The sequence below is a fragment of the Leptodactylus fuscus genome, chromosome 11, assembly GCF_031893055.1.
Source record: "Leptodactylus fuscus isolate aLepFus1 chromosome 11, aLepFus1.hap2, whole genome shotgun sequence".
NCBI classification, from domain to species: domain Eukaryota; kingdom Metazoa; phylum Chordata; class Amphibia; order Anura; family Leptodactylidae; genus Leptodactylus; species Leptodactylus fuscus.
This window is the reverse complement of record NC_134275.1, coordinates 44,034,002-44,049,011: the sequence shown is the minus strand read 5'-3', so window position 1 is coordinate 44,049,011 and position 15,010 is coordinate 44,034,002. Positions and strand designations below refer to the sequence as shown.

At 45.7% G+C, this 15,010-nt stretch overlaps 1 protein-coding gene across 2 annotated transcripts in view; it reads right to left on the bottom strand.

Moving 5' to 3' along the window:
- Positions 1 to 8,077: 8,077 nt before the first annotated feature.
- GRIPAP1 (GRIP1 associated protein 1) overlaps positions 8,078 to 15,010 on the bottom strand; it is a 52,642-nt gene continuing 45,709 nt past the window's right edge. For both annotated transcript variants that reach the window (XM_075259143.1, XM_075259145.1), the window contains one exon: positions 8,078 to 10,288. In XM_075259143.1, coding sequence (XP_075115244.1) covers positions 10,199 to 10,288 — 90 coding nt within the window. In that variant the 3' untranslated portion in view covers positions 8,078 to 10,198. The remainder of the gene's footprint in view (positions 10,289 to 15,010) is intronic.

Sequence of the window (15,010 nt, the reverse complement as noted above, 5' to 3'; positions counted from 1 at the left end):
TCAGACAATGGCACTGTATACCAGTAGTAAAAATTGTGGGTGCACGTAACCCCAATATATTCTTTGAATTACCAGTCAGACACTGGCACTATATGGCAGTAGCAAGAAATGAGGGTATTTGTATTCCCAATATATTCTTTGAATTCCCAGTCAGACAATGGCACTGTATACCAGTAGTAAAAATTGTGGGTGCACGTAACCCCAATATATTCTTTGAATTCCCAGTCAGACACTGGCACTATATGGCAGTAGCAAGAAATGAGGGTATTTGTATTCCCAATATATTCTTTGAATTCCCAGTCAGACAATGGCACTGTATACCAGTAGTAAAAATTGTGGGTGCACGTAACCCCAATATATTCTTTGAATTACCAGTCAGAAACTGGCACTATATGGCAGTAGCAAGAAATGAGGGTATGTATAACCCCAATATATTCTTTGAATTCCCAGTCAGACAATGGCACTGTATACCAGTAGTAAAAATTGTGGGTGCACGTAACCCCAATATATTCTTTGAATTCCCAGTCAGACACTGGCACTATATGGCAGTAGCAAGAAATGAGGGTATTTGTATTCCCAATATACTCTTTGAATTCCCAGTCAGACAATGGCACTGTATACCAGTAGTAAAAATTGTGGGTGCACGTAACCACAATATATTCTTTGAATTACCAGTCAGAAACTGGCACTATATGGCAGTAGCAAGAAATGAGGGTATTTATAACCCCAATATATTCTTTGAATTCCCAGTCAGACAATGGCACTGTATACCAGTAGTAAAAATTGTGGGTGCACGTAACCCCAATATATTCTTTGAATTCCCAGTCAGACACTGGCACTATATGGCAGTAGCAAGAAATGAGGGTATTTGTATTCCCAATATACTCTTTGAATTCCCAGTCAGACAATGGCACTGTATACCAGTAGTAAAAATTGTGGGTGCACGTAACCCCAATATATTCTTTGAATAACCAGTCAGAAACTGGCACTATATGGCAGTAGCAAGAAATGAGGGTATTTATAACCCCAATATATTCTTTGAATTCCCAGTCAGACAATGGCACTGTATACCAGTAGTAAAAATTGTGGGTGCACGTAACCCCAATATATTCTTTGAATTCCCAGTCAGACAATGGCACTGTATACCAGTAGTAAAAATTGTGGGTGCACGTAACCCCAATATATTCTTTGAATTCCCAGTCAGACACTGGCACTATATGGCAGTAGCAAGAAATGAGGGTATTTGTATTCCCAATATATTCTTTGAATTCCCAGTCAGACAATGGCACTGTATACCAGTAGTAAAAATTGTGGGTGCACGTAACCCCAATATATTCTTTGAATTACCAGTCAGAAACTGGCACTATATGGCAGTAGCAAGAAATGAGGGTATTTATAACCCCAATATATTCTTTGAATTCCCAGTCAGACAATGGCACTGTATACCAGTAGTAAAAATTGTGGGTGCACGTAACCCCAATATATTCTTTGAATTCCCAGTCAGACACTGGCACTATATGGCAGTAGCAAGAAATGAGGGTATTTGTATTCCCAATATACTCTTTGAATTCCCAGTCAGACAATGGCACTGTATACCAGTAGTAAAAATTGTGGGTGCACGTAACCACAATATATTCTTTGAATTACCAGTCAGAAACTGGCACTATATGGCAGTAGCAAGAAATGAGGGTATTTATAACCCCAATATATTCTTTGAATTCCCAGTCAGACAATGGCACTGTATACCAGTAGTAAAAATTGTGGGTGCACGTAACCCCAATATATTCTTTGAATTCCCAGTCAGACACTGGCACTATATGGCAGTAGCAAGAAATGAGGGTATTTGTATTCCCAATATACTCTTTGAATTCCCAGTCAGACAATGGCACTGTATACCAGTAGTAAAAATTGTGGGTGCACGTAACCCCAATATATTCTTTGAATTACCAGTCAGAAACTGGCACTATATGGCAGTAGCAAGAAATGAGGGTATTTATAACCCCAATATATTCTTTGAATTCCCAGTCAGACAATGGCACTGTATACCAGTAGTAAAAATTGTGGGTGCACGTAACCCCAATATATTCTTTGAATTACCAGTCAGAAACTGGCACTATATGGCAGTAGCAAGAAATGAGGGTATTTGTATTCCCAATATATTCTTTGAATTCCCAGTCAGACAATGGCACTGTATACCAGTAGTAAAAATTGTGAGTGCACGTAACCCCAATATATTCTTTGAATTACCAGTCAGAAACTGGCACTATATGGCAGTAGCAAGAAATGAGGGTATTTGTATTCCCAATATATTCTTTGAATTCCCAGTCAGACAATGGCACTGTATACCAGTAGTAAAAATTGTGAGTGCACGTAACCCCAATATATTCTTTGAATTACCAGTCAGAAACTGGCACTATATGGCAGTAGCAAGAAATGAGGGTATTTATAACCCCAATATATTCTTTGAATTCCCAGTCAGACAATGGCACTGTATACCAGTAGTAAAAATTGTGGGTGCACGTAACCACAATATATTCTTTGAATTACCAGTCAGAAACTGGCACTATATGGCAGTAGCAAGAAATGAGGGTATTTATAACCCCAATATATTCTTTGAATTCCCAGTCAGACAATGGCACTGTATACCAGTAGTAAAAATTGTGGGTGCACGTAACCCCAATATATTCTTTGAATTCCCAGTCAGACACTGGCACTATATGGCAGTAGCAAGAAATGAGGGTATTTGTATTCCCAATATATTCTTTGAATTCCCAGTCAGACAATGGCACTGTATACCAGTAGTAAAAATTGTGGGTGCACGTAACCCCAATATATTCTTTGAATTCCCAGTCAGACACTGGCACTATATGGCAGTAGCAAGAAATGAGGGTATTTGTATTCCCAATATATTCTTTGAATTCCCAGTCAGACAATGGCACTGTATACCAGTAGTAAAAATTGTGGGTGCACGTAACCCCAATATATTCTTTGAATTACCAGTCAGACACTGGCACTATATGGCAGTAGCAAGAAATGAGGGTATTTGTATTCCCAATATATTCTTTGAATTCCCAGTCAGACAATGGCACTGTATACCAGTAGTAAAAATTGTGGGTGCACGTAACCCCAATATATTCTTTGAATTCCCAGTCAGACACTGGCACTATATGGCAGTAGCAAGAAATGAGGGTATTTGTATTCCCAATATATTCTTTGAATTCCCAGTCAGACAATGGCACTGTATACCAGTAGTAAAAATTGTGGGTGCACGTAACCCCAATATATTCTTTGAATTCCCAGTCAGACACTGGCACTATATGGCAGTAGCAAGAAATGAGGGTATTTGTATTCCCAATATATTCTTTGAATTCCCAGTCAGACAATGGCACTGTATACCAGTAGTAAAAATTGTGGGTGTATATAGCCCCAATTCTATTGCTAGGGGACTTGCAGGGTATTTCTGGGGTGAAGGTGGGGGGGCACACCGTTGGAACGGGTATCGGGGTATATATCGGGTATACGGGAATACACTGACAGTGTATTCCATTCAGGATCCTGGGAAAGCTGGGTTGCGGCGATTGAGCCCGTCAGTGCCACGTTACACTGACAAGCTTCTCCCTGGAATTTAGCTCTTACAAGAGCTGTTGGTTGTCTTCTCCTTCCTATCCTAGCCTGTCCCTGCCTACCCAGAATCTAAGCCCTAGCTAGCTGGACGGAAACCTCCGTCCTCGGTGAATTGCAAGCTCAGAATGACGCGAACCTGGGCGGCGCTGTTCTTTTAAATTAGAGGTCACATGTTTTCGGCAGCCAATGGGTTTTGCCTACTTTTCTCAACGTCACCGGTGTCATAGTTCCTGTCCCACCTACCCTGCGCTGTTATTGGAGCAAAAAAGGCGCCAGGGAAGGTGGGAGGGGAATCGAGTAATGGCGCACTTTACCACGCGGTGTTCGATTCGATTCGAACATGCCGAACAGCCTAATATCCGATCGAACATGAGTTCGATAGAACACTGTTCGCTCATCTCTAGTCATTATCCCGTTGCAAGACTCATGACCTGCAACTGAGACCAAGCTTTCTGACACTGGGCAGCACATTTCTCTTGATAGTCTTGAGATTTCATTGTACCCTGCACAGATGCAGCAAAGAAGCCCCAGAACATAACAGAGCCTCCTCCATGTTTCACAATAGGCACAGTGTTCTTTCAAGATATGCTTTTTTCATTCTGTAATCATAGAACTGATATGCTTTGTCAAAAAGTTCGATTTTTGTCTCATCTGTCCATAGGACATTCTCCCAGAAGCTTTGTGACTTGTCAACATGTAGTTTGGTTATTATTACTTTTGTCAGATTCAAGTTATTTCTGTGACCATTGTGGATTTTTCTTTCATAAACAGAGGGGTACCAACAATTTTGTCCACGTGTGTAGGTTATATGATAGGGTGGAGAAGTTGAGCTCTGTAACATATAGGGTTATATAAAAGAGGGTAGAAGATGAGCTCTGTGGTATATCAGTTTATAAGATTTGAAGCAGAGTAAATCAAGGCAGGACTCCTAGTAGACAGTGAGAGTCCTGATTACTCCGGCCATGCAGGATGATTGACAGCTCTCCCTGTATCCGTATGTGTACACAGAGGGTTGTCAATAACTGTGTATAGTTGGGGTGAGCAGGACTCTTAATGGTCTCACCTGAAAGTCCTAATGAAGAGACCTGCAATACCACACACAACCTGTGCAGATGTGTGGCACTGCTATTGGAAGAAGGCAGTCATATCTTTCTAACTCTGAACAACCTGTTAAATAATATGAACAATTTGGTAAACCAACACATTGCTCTTGGCAGTGCCTGCTGTAGTGGGACTGAGCTATGAGTGGTCTTTCAGTTGTGGTGTGCTTTTTTTTTTTTGCAGCGGTAATATTTTTGACTAGGGGTTAAGGACAGGAAAACGGTCTCACATTTTATTACTAGGAGGCCACACCCCTTTACTATTTTTTTCGATTACATATACAAATACTAAAAAAAACCAAACCCATAAGTAAATATATATATATATATATATATATATATATATATATATATATATTTTTTTTTACAAACATTGCCTGAGTTTGGCTTCAAAAATTCTCCATAGAGATGGAGTCAATTCTGCCCTTGATTGAAGCCTCATTTTGTGATTTTTGTGGTGCACAAAGGAGTCGTTCCCCGCAGCCTCTGCTCCTGCTTTGCGCTGCCAAAAACTGCAGTTAACTTGGACAATTTTTTTTTATAGCGAATGACTGTGCTGGGTAATGTCACCCTCCAGCAAGAAGAGAAGTTTACGTTTAATATTAGCGAGAGGCAGAAAAACCTGAAAAAAATGGTAAAAATGCGGATGTTCTGCCCCGGAGAATGTGATGAATGTGAAATAATTAGAGTAAATGAAAAGTGTAATTAGAAGAAAGTGATTGAGCTGGGAGTAGAAAATATCACACTGTAGATACAAGAGGCAAACTACAAGGCCTGAACTACCCTGAAATTAAAGGCCCACTCCATAGAAAACCTATGGCTAGTACAGGGGTTGGAGCATGACACAGACATTCAAAGAGCACTAGGAGAATTCTGGTGTCATGCCCCGCCCCTTGTCTGCATAATGTTCCTTTAATACCTAATTCCTCTGCCCACCCCCTTCTACCTTGAACCAGCTTTTAAGGAGGAAGCGACTATTGGAAACCGCGGCAGGCGCATTTTGGTCCTATACTGACGTGGCTTCCCGCATCTGAATGCAAGAAGACGGAAACCACAGACCGGGTCCGGCCGTGAGCGCCGGTGAGCATTTTATGCTCTCCGCTGTGAAACCGTTTTTTTTAAATCGGACACAGAGTACTGCATGTCCGACTCTGTGTCCGGTTTAAAAAAACCGGTTTCGCGGCGGAGAGCATAAAATGCTCACTGCCGCTCACGGCCGGACAGCTTTCAAACCCATTCAAATGAATGGGTATGAAAAAGTCCTGCAGGTTTCTGTCTCCTGCCTCTGTTTTGTGCAGGAAACGGAAACCTGCAGAACGGAGACCGGGCGCAGATGTGAACAAGCCCTGAGGAATACAAGTATTTAGTAAATCAGACTTGTCCAGAGAGCAGACAGGATCTCTTAAAGTTATTAGATCACATGTCTGACGACAAGTCGGAACTAAACTGTTGTCTGTTTCCAAGGGAACCCAAGGGTTTTTTGAAAGTGAGTCTGTAAATGAATGGAGAAGACAAAAGTAGGATATTAAAGGGGTTGGCCACTTTCAGATAAATATTGACAAACAAATGTATAATAAAAAGTTGTACAATTTTCCAATATACTTTCTGTATCAATTCCTCACGGTTTTCTAGATCTCTGCTTGCTGTCATTCATTCTGTTACTTCTAAAGGATAAAACTCTGACCATGGTCATGTGATTTACGGTCCATGGTCATGTGATGAGCACACAGGTGCACGGCTGATTACCAGGCAGATATCTGATTATTGGGCTGTGACTGTAACAAGCGGCACCTGTGTGCTTGATACAGAAAGTATATTGGAAAATTGTATATCTTTTTATTGTACATTTGTTTGTCAATATTGGTCTGAAAGTGGCCAACCCCTTTAAGGGAAGCTGATCAGCCATTCAGTACTCAACAAACAGCGGCGTAGATCTCAGCCTGACTAACTACATTGTCCAGATATGAAAAAACAAAACAAAACTACATAGTATAAATTTATGACCATTACCTCTGGTGAGATCGGTCACCGTCTAGTCATGTCTGCTAAGTGTAGACGACAAGCTGCTGCTGCCCTCAGTACCATTCTCACTCTGGAAAGGATTTCCATAAAAATGTCAATAATATCAGTATAGGAATATAAGGATTATATTACATCACCTTACTGTATAAATCCAAGAACCATCTCCAGTCTACAGGTCCCTATGATCCATGTGACTGCTGTAAAGCAAATCTCTGAATGCCGTTAACAGGCAAGATGGCCACCACAGAGATGTACAAAAAATGGATACATTCCCCTTAAGGCCTTTTAGTAGTTGTCTTAAAGGGGACTCATACAATTAATATTCAACAGAATTTATTAAAGGGGAATTACACTTATCATCATCAGCAGCAGCAGCAGCCGGGTCCTCAGTCACATCTATGTAGAAAATGATACTTTACTTATCTGGTACTAACTTCTGAGTCACCTGATGTTTTTGTCTCCATTCACATCTACAGCTACACTCTGAATTCTTCTGGTTTCCTGTTACTAGAGAGCAATGCATTGTGGGAGCTCAGAGTTCTGACAGCACTGTGGTGCTACATCGAAGTCTGTTTCCAAGGGCAACCTAGAATTATGAACTGAAAGATAAACAGCAGATGTAACGTTTTCTTACTATAATCCATCTATCTATATTAGCTAGTAATACTGGGGATGCCACCCCTAACAACAAGAACCCTGCCGCCATTTTAGTAGAAAGCCAAGGACCATAGCTGACCAGCTGCCATTGAAATCCAAAATATATATATATATAGTTTGTTAAGAATTCCAGGGCTTTTTTGTGGCTTCTCCTTCCCATTATCATCGGTTCATACATCTTGATATTTATTTTTAATCTTGCTTTAATATAGTTCTTGGACCTGGACTTCCTGTCATGTGACTTCCTGTCATGTGACTTGTTCTAATGGAAGTCACGTAACAGGAAGCCAATATAAAAAGAATCTACTGCTACCATGACAACCCCAGAGCAAGGTGTACATTAGAATCTATTAGGGTACATGTCAAAGGGATTATCCAGGGAGAGAAAACATGGCTGCTTTCTTCTTCTAAGGAAGTGACATCACATCTGTTGGTCACATGATCAAACTGCAGCTCCATCTCATTTGTTCTAATGTAGTATTGCCATGTGACCAATCGATGTGAGGTCACTTCCTGAAAAGAAGAAGAAGCCATGTTTTCTGATCCTGCACAACCCCTTTAAGTTTGAATAAATTATGGCTGTCACCAAGTATAGCCAGCTCAGTGACGCCATAGGAAACGATTCCAGGCAACTTTATCGACAGGCATCAGACACCAATCACATGACACCAGTGTGAATGTTTTAACACTTTATTTTCCAGTCACGTACATGTTGCAGTCCTGTGCTGGCAGGTGGCATGCGTGACGTTAGAATATGGCTGTTTGGACGTCTTCGTGCTCCACTGCTGGCGCCGTTCCCGCGTTGATGTGCATTTGCACTTAATATAATAAACTAAAGTGTCCAGAAAAAAATGAGTTGATAAAAGACGTCGGTCGCTGCTCACCGGCCGCGTATGGCCAACATACCTCCAGTGTAACATGGTCTGCCCTGTCCTTGCTGCAAGACAGACTGACAATCTCACGCACAATGATATATATATATATATATATACAGGTCATTGTACAAGTCACGGTGCATTAAATATATATATGTATAGATAGCAGATCCACACATCAGTCCGAGCCGGAGAGCGTAGCACATCACATATATACAGTATATCAACATCAAGCCTCTGACTGCAGGGTGCTGGATGCAACATAAAGCCATATCTCTTCATAAGCCCGTCCTACACACATGGTTGAGACAACTATATTGTGGGCGGAAAAGCTCTGCAGCCTATGGGCTAGCAGGATGAATCATGGACTGGCTTTGAAAATGGCCGCCTCCACCGTGTGTTGTCAACAGGTTCTCTTTAAGAATAAACAAGATTTTTTTTTAACATTTTGACCCCACTTGTCCTCATCTACTGTGCTTGAAACGATAAATACATAAGATAACACCTACTGGCAGGTTAATGAGTGAACAGGGCTTAAAGGGCAACTCCACCTCTGAGGGAAACTGGGAAAAGGCATCATTTGACTCTAGTCAGAATTTCCAGTAATTGTAAGAGAGGGACGTGATGGATTCAGACATAATTTCAAGCCCTTTATGATGAGGGTCTAAGCACAGTGTACCCCAATAACAACATAAAAGGACATTATGAGGTGGAAAATCCCTTAAGGGGGTTGTGCAGGGTTAGAAAACATGGCTGATTTCTTCTTCCTAGGATGTGACATCATGTCCGTTGGTCACATGACAATACTGCCCTTCAGTCGCATTCATTTTATTGGGACTGGGCTGTAGCATTGCCACGTGACAATAAACATGATTTAAAGGAGATTGGGGTGGGTATGGTCGTGACGCAACTTGTCAGGGTAGCCAATTTATCATGCTTCCTGCGTGGAAGACCCCTTTAAATGGCAAATCCACCCTAGGCTACAGTTCCCTTTAAATCATTGTCCCTTGTCAGTAGATCACAAAGTGAGGTTTCTTACCCTAAAACTTGAGTTCCATAGTCGCCCCTTCCCCCTCGGACTCCAACCAGCTAACCGAGGACAAAAATCTTCAGCATGCCCGGACTAACTAAGGACCATGAGGGTTAAAAGTCGCCCTTTAACATTCCTCCTTGAAGTAATATGTGAGGGAAATCTGACATGTATTATCTGGTTACTTGGCTCTAGTAGCACCTCCTTAAACTTCATGTCCACCTCTTACCGCCATTTCTGTGCTGATGTCCCTATAGCGGTTGGAGCTCTGCGCCAAGTGCCCTTCATAGTCATGGAGGTAAATAATAAAATTATAGGTGCCTGCAGCCACCACTAGGGGGAGCCTAAGAGCTTAATGCATACTGCATATACATTGACCTCAATAAAAACACTGTATGCAGTGAGCTTCCTCTACTGGTGGTGATAAGAATGGATTTCTATGCATATGCAGGGAATTTGGGGCTTTGCATCATCAAATCACTATAACGTAAATGGTGTTTAGGGTGGACAAATAACAAGCCCATAGAGTATATAGGAATGTGAGCTGCAGGGGTGAGGAAGTCACTGAAGACCCCCTGCAGCACATGAAAGTGACATGGCAGTGCAGCTCTACATATCGGACAGTGTACAAGAAATTGCGAGGCAAGGGCCCTTATACCACCATGAATCATATCACATCTGTGCAAATCATCTGTACATTATAATCTGGACTCGGTGCGCCCTGAAATATCTGAAAGAGAGGGCGACTGAGATAAAATGGACGCACACACATGGAATGCACAAGCCAGGGGCGTAAGACTAAAATCAGGGGCAAAGCCCACATACAGTTCAACTAAATAGAGGGGCTACTCTACTGATGAGATGGAGGAAGGAGAGCCTCAGGCCTGGTCTCAGCTCTTGGAGGGGGTTTGGGGACTCCCATGTGCGGGCACACATTCCTTGCTAAGCCGGACAATCTCCTGGGACAGAGCTTCCAGGTCCTGCATGAGAGAGAAGAAAGAGTTAAAGGCCTACAGTAACACAAGAAAGGTCAATCTGTTCAAAGATTGGGACCAAGATGGCTGCCATTTCGCCTCCCACAGGAGCAGCTTGTCTGAATGGTAAATCTGGCACATGATAGGGTTATATACAGAGGCTCGGTAGAGTATCGCGCATGATAGGCTTAGGCACAAAATGTGTCAAATAATAGGTTTAGATATAAGACGCAACAGGCAGCATCAAACATGATAAGCTTAGCTACATAGATTTAGCAGACAGAATCACACAGGATTGGATTACATACACAAATCATCAAAAAGTAGCATGATAAACTTAGATACACCAGCTCAGTAGAAGGTACATTACACAATATGCTTAGATACATAACGTTAGCAGACCATACCACCAATGATAAGCTCAGATACAGCAACACAACAGGCAGTATCACACATGATAGGATTAGATAGATGCACAAGCTCAGAACAAAGTAGCATACATGATGAGATTAGATAGAAACACATTGGCTTAGATATAGTATATAACCTCAGAAGGCAGAATTACACAATACGTTAAGTAACTCAGCAGACAGTATCACACATAATAGGCTTAGATACACTGGCCTACAAGACAGTATCACATGACAGGCATAGATACGCAGCAGAAGAGTCAGCATCACAAATCACAGAATTAGATACACTGAGTCAGCAGTCAGTATCACACATGGCAGGATTAGATACACTGCACAATATACTGTATACACTGTAGAGGGATTTATAGTACTTTACTTCCCCATAAGTGTGCGGTATCTATACCTCAGCTGAGTACAGAAGAACTCCACAGACCCCCAAATGTCCAGTATATATATCTACTGAATATGGGGACCACCAGTGGTCCTATCACTGCCATGTTTGCTGACCATACCCCTCCCCCTGTGCGCTGGGATCATGCCGTCACGTGGCGCCCCATGCTTGCTACATGAAGGTTAAGGCGACACTTAAGAAATCTGCTTCTCCCAGCAGTAGGAAGAGGCTTTTCATGTTGCTATTCCCAGGCCGCAGGTTCTATGCAATCGGAAAATCAATGGAATGGATTCCTTGCACACCGGCAGCCTGAGATCTGTTTGACCTTCTCCTGTCCTCCCCATACACCAGAAAGTAAAACTGCAAGAAATAGCCTACTAGACTCCAAGTGTGTGTCGGGGCTTTTGTAGTGACTGGAGGACAGGTGCAGGGTGGGTAGTGACTGGAGGGGACAGGCTGTGTGTAGTGACTGGAGGGGACAGGCTGTGTGTGTAGTGACTGGAGGGGACAGGCTGTGTGTGTAGTGACTGGAGGGGACAGGCTGTGTGTAGTGACTGGAGGGGACAGGCTGTGTGTGTAGTGACTGGAGGGGACAGGCTGTGTGTAGTGACTGGAGGGGACAGGCTGTGTGTGTAGTGACTGGAGGAGACAGGCTGTGTGTACAGTGACTGGAGGGGACAGGCTGTGTGTAGTGACTGGAGGGGACAGGCTGTGTGTAGTGACTGGAGGGGACAGGCAGTGTGTAGTGACTGGAGGGGACAGGCTGTGTGTGTAGTGACTGGAGGGGACAGGCTGTGTGTGTAGTGACTGGAGGGGACAGGCTGTGTGTAGTGACTGGAGGGGACAGGCTGTGTGTAGTGACTGGAGGGGACAGGCTGTGTGTGTAGTGACTGGAGGGGACAGGCTGTGTGTAGTGACTGAAGGGGACAGGCTGTGTGTAGTGACTGGAGGGGACAGGCAGTGTGTGTAGTGACTGGAGGGGACAGGCTGTGTGTGTAGTGACTGGAGGGGACAGGCTGTGTGTAGTGACTGGAGGGGACAGGCTGTGTGTAGTGACTGGAGGGGACAGGCTGTGTGTAGTGACTGGAGGGGACAGGCTGTGTGTAATGACTGGAGGGGACAGGCTGTGTGTAGTGACTGGAGGGGACAGGCTGTGTGTGTAGTGACTGGAGGGGACAGGCTGTGTGTGTAGAGACTGGAGGGGACAGGCTGTGTGTGTAGTGACTGGAGGGGACAGGCTGTGTGTGTAGTGACTGGAGGGGACAGGCTGTGTGTAGTGACTGGAGGGGACAGGCTGTGTGTGTAGTGACTGGAGGGGACAGGCTGTGTGTAGTGACTGGAGGGGACAGGCTGTGTGTGTAGTGACTGGAGAGGACAGGCTGTGTGTAGTGACTGGAGGGGACAGGCTGTGTATGTAGTGACTGGAGGGGACAGGCTGTATGTGTAGTGACTGGAGGGGACAGGCTGTGTGTAGTGACTGGAGGGGACAGGCTGTGTGTAGTGACTGGAGGGGACAGGCTGTGTGTAGTGACTGGAGGGGACAGGCAGTGTGTAGTGACTGGAGGGGACAGGCTGTGTGTGTAGTGACTGGAGGGGACAGACTGTGTGTAGTGACTGGAGGGGACAGGCTGTGTGTGTAGAGACTGGAGGGGACAGGCTGTGTGTGTAGTGACTGGAGGGGACAGGCTGTGTGTGTAGTGACTGGAGGGGACCGGCTGTGTGTAGTGACTGGAGGGGACAGGCTGTGTGTGTAGTGACTGGAGGGGACAGGCTGTGTATGTAGTGACTGGAGGAGACAGGCTGTGTGTGTAGTGACTGGAGGGGACAGGCTGTGTGTGTAGTGACTGGAGGGGACAGGCTGTGTGTGTAGTGACTGGAGGGGACAGGCTGTGTGTAGTGACTGGAGGGGACAGGCTGTGTGTGTAGTGACTGGAGAGGACAGGCTGTGTGTAGTGACTGGAGGGGACAGGCTGTGTGTGTAGTGACTAGTGGGGACAGGCTGTGTGTGTAGTGACTAGAGGGGACAGGCTGTGTGTGTAGTGACTAGAGGGGACAGGCTGTGTGTGTAGTGACTAGAGGGGACAGGCTGTGTGTGTAGTGACTGGAGAGGACAGGCTGTGTGTGTAGTGACTAGTGGGGACAGGCTGTGTGTAGTGACTGGAGGGGACAGGCTGTGTGTAGTGACTGGAGGGGACAGGCTGTGTGTGTAGTGACTAGTGGGGACAGGCTGTGTGTGTAGTGACTGGAGGGGACAGGCTGTGTGTGTAGTGACTGGAGGGGACAGGCTGTGTGTATAGTGACTGGAGAGGACAGGCTGTGTGTAGTGACTGGAGGGGACAGGCTGTGTGTAGTGACTGGAGGGGACAGGCTGTGTGTAGTGACTGGAGGGGACAGGCTGTGTGTGTAGTGACTGGAGGGGACAGGCTGTGTGTGTAGTGACTGGAGGGGACAGGCTGTGTGTAGTGACTGGAGGGGACAGGCTGTGTGTAGTGACTGGAGGGGACAGGCTGTGTGTGTAGTGACTGGAGGGGGCAGGCTGTGTGTGTAGTGACTGGAGGGGACAGGCTGTGTGTAGTGACTGGAGGGGACAGGCTGTGTGTAGTGACTGGAGGGAACAGGCTGTGTGTAGTGACTGGAGGGAACAGGCTGTGTGTAGTGACTGGAGGGGACAGGCTGTGTACAGTGACTGGAGGGGACAGGCTGTGTGTAATGACTGGAGGGGACAGGCTGTGTGTGTAGTGACTGGAGGGGACAGGCTGTGTGTGTAGTGACTGGAGGGGACAGGCTGTGTGTAGTGACTGGAGGGGACAGGCTGTGTGTAGTGACTGGAGGGGACAGGCTGTGTGTGTAGTGACTGGAGAGGACAGGCTGTGTGTAGTGACTGGAGGGGACAGGCTGTGTGTGTAGTGACTAGTGGGGACAGGCTGTGTGTGTAGTGACTAGAGGGGACAGGCTGTGTGTGTAGTGACTAGAGGGGACAGGCTGTGTGTGTAGTGACTAGAGGGGACAGGCTGTGTGTGTAGTGACTGGAGAGGACAGGCTGTGTGTGTAGTGACTAGTGGGGACAGGCTGTGTGTAGTGACTGGAGGGGACAGGCTGTGTGTAGTGACTGGAGGGGACAGGCTGTGTGTGTAGTGACTAGTGGGGACAGGCTGTGTGTGTAGTGACTGGAGGGGACAGGCTGTGTGTGTAGTGACTGGAGGGGACAGGCTGTGTGTATAGTGACTGGAGAGGACAGGCTGTGTGTAGTGACTGGAGGGGACAGGCTGTGTGTAGTGACTGGAGGGGACAGGCTGTGTGTAGTGACTGGAGGGGACAGGCTGTGTGTGTAGTGACTGGAGGGGACAGGCTGTGTGTGTAGTGACTGGAGGGGACAGGCTGTGTGTAGTGACTGGAGGGGACAGGCTGTGTGTAGTGACTGGAGGGGACAGGCTGTGTGTGTAGTGACTGGAGGGGGCAGGCTGTGTGTGTAGTGACTGGAGGGGACAGGCTGTGTGTAGTGACTGGAGGGGACAGGCTGTGTGTAGTGACTGGAGGGAACAGGCTGTGTGTAGTGACTGGAGGGAACAGGCTGTGTGTAGTGACTGGAGGGGACAGGCTGTGTACAGTGACTGGAGGGGACAGGCTGTGTGTGTAGTGACTGGAGGGGACAGGCAGTGTGTAGTGACTGGAGGGGACAGGCTGTGTGTGTAGTGACTGGAGGGGACAGGCTGTGTGTGTAGTGACTGGAGGGGACAGGCTGTGTGTAGTGACTGGAGGGGACAGGCTGTGTGTGTAGTGACTGGAGGGGACAGGCTGTGTGTGTAGTGACTGGAGGGGACAGGCTGTGTGTGTAGTGACTGGAGGGGACAGGCTGTGTGTGTAGTGACTGGAGGGGACAGGCTGTGTGTGTAGTGACTGGAGGGGACAGGCTGTGTGTGTAGT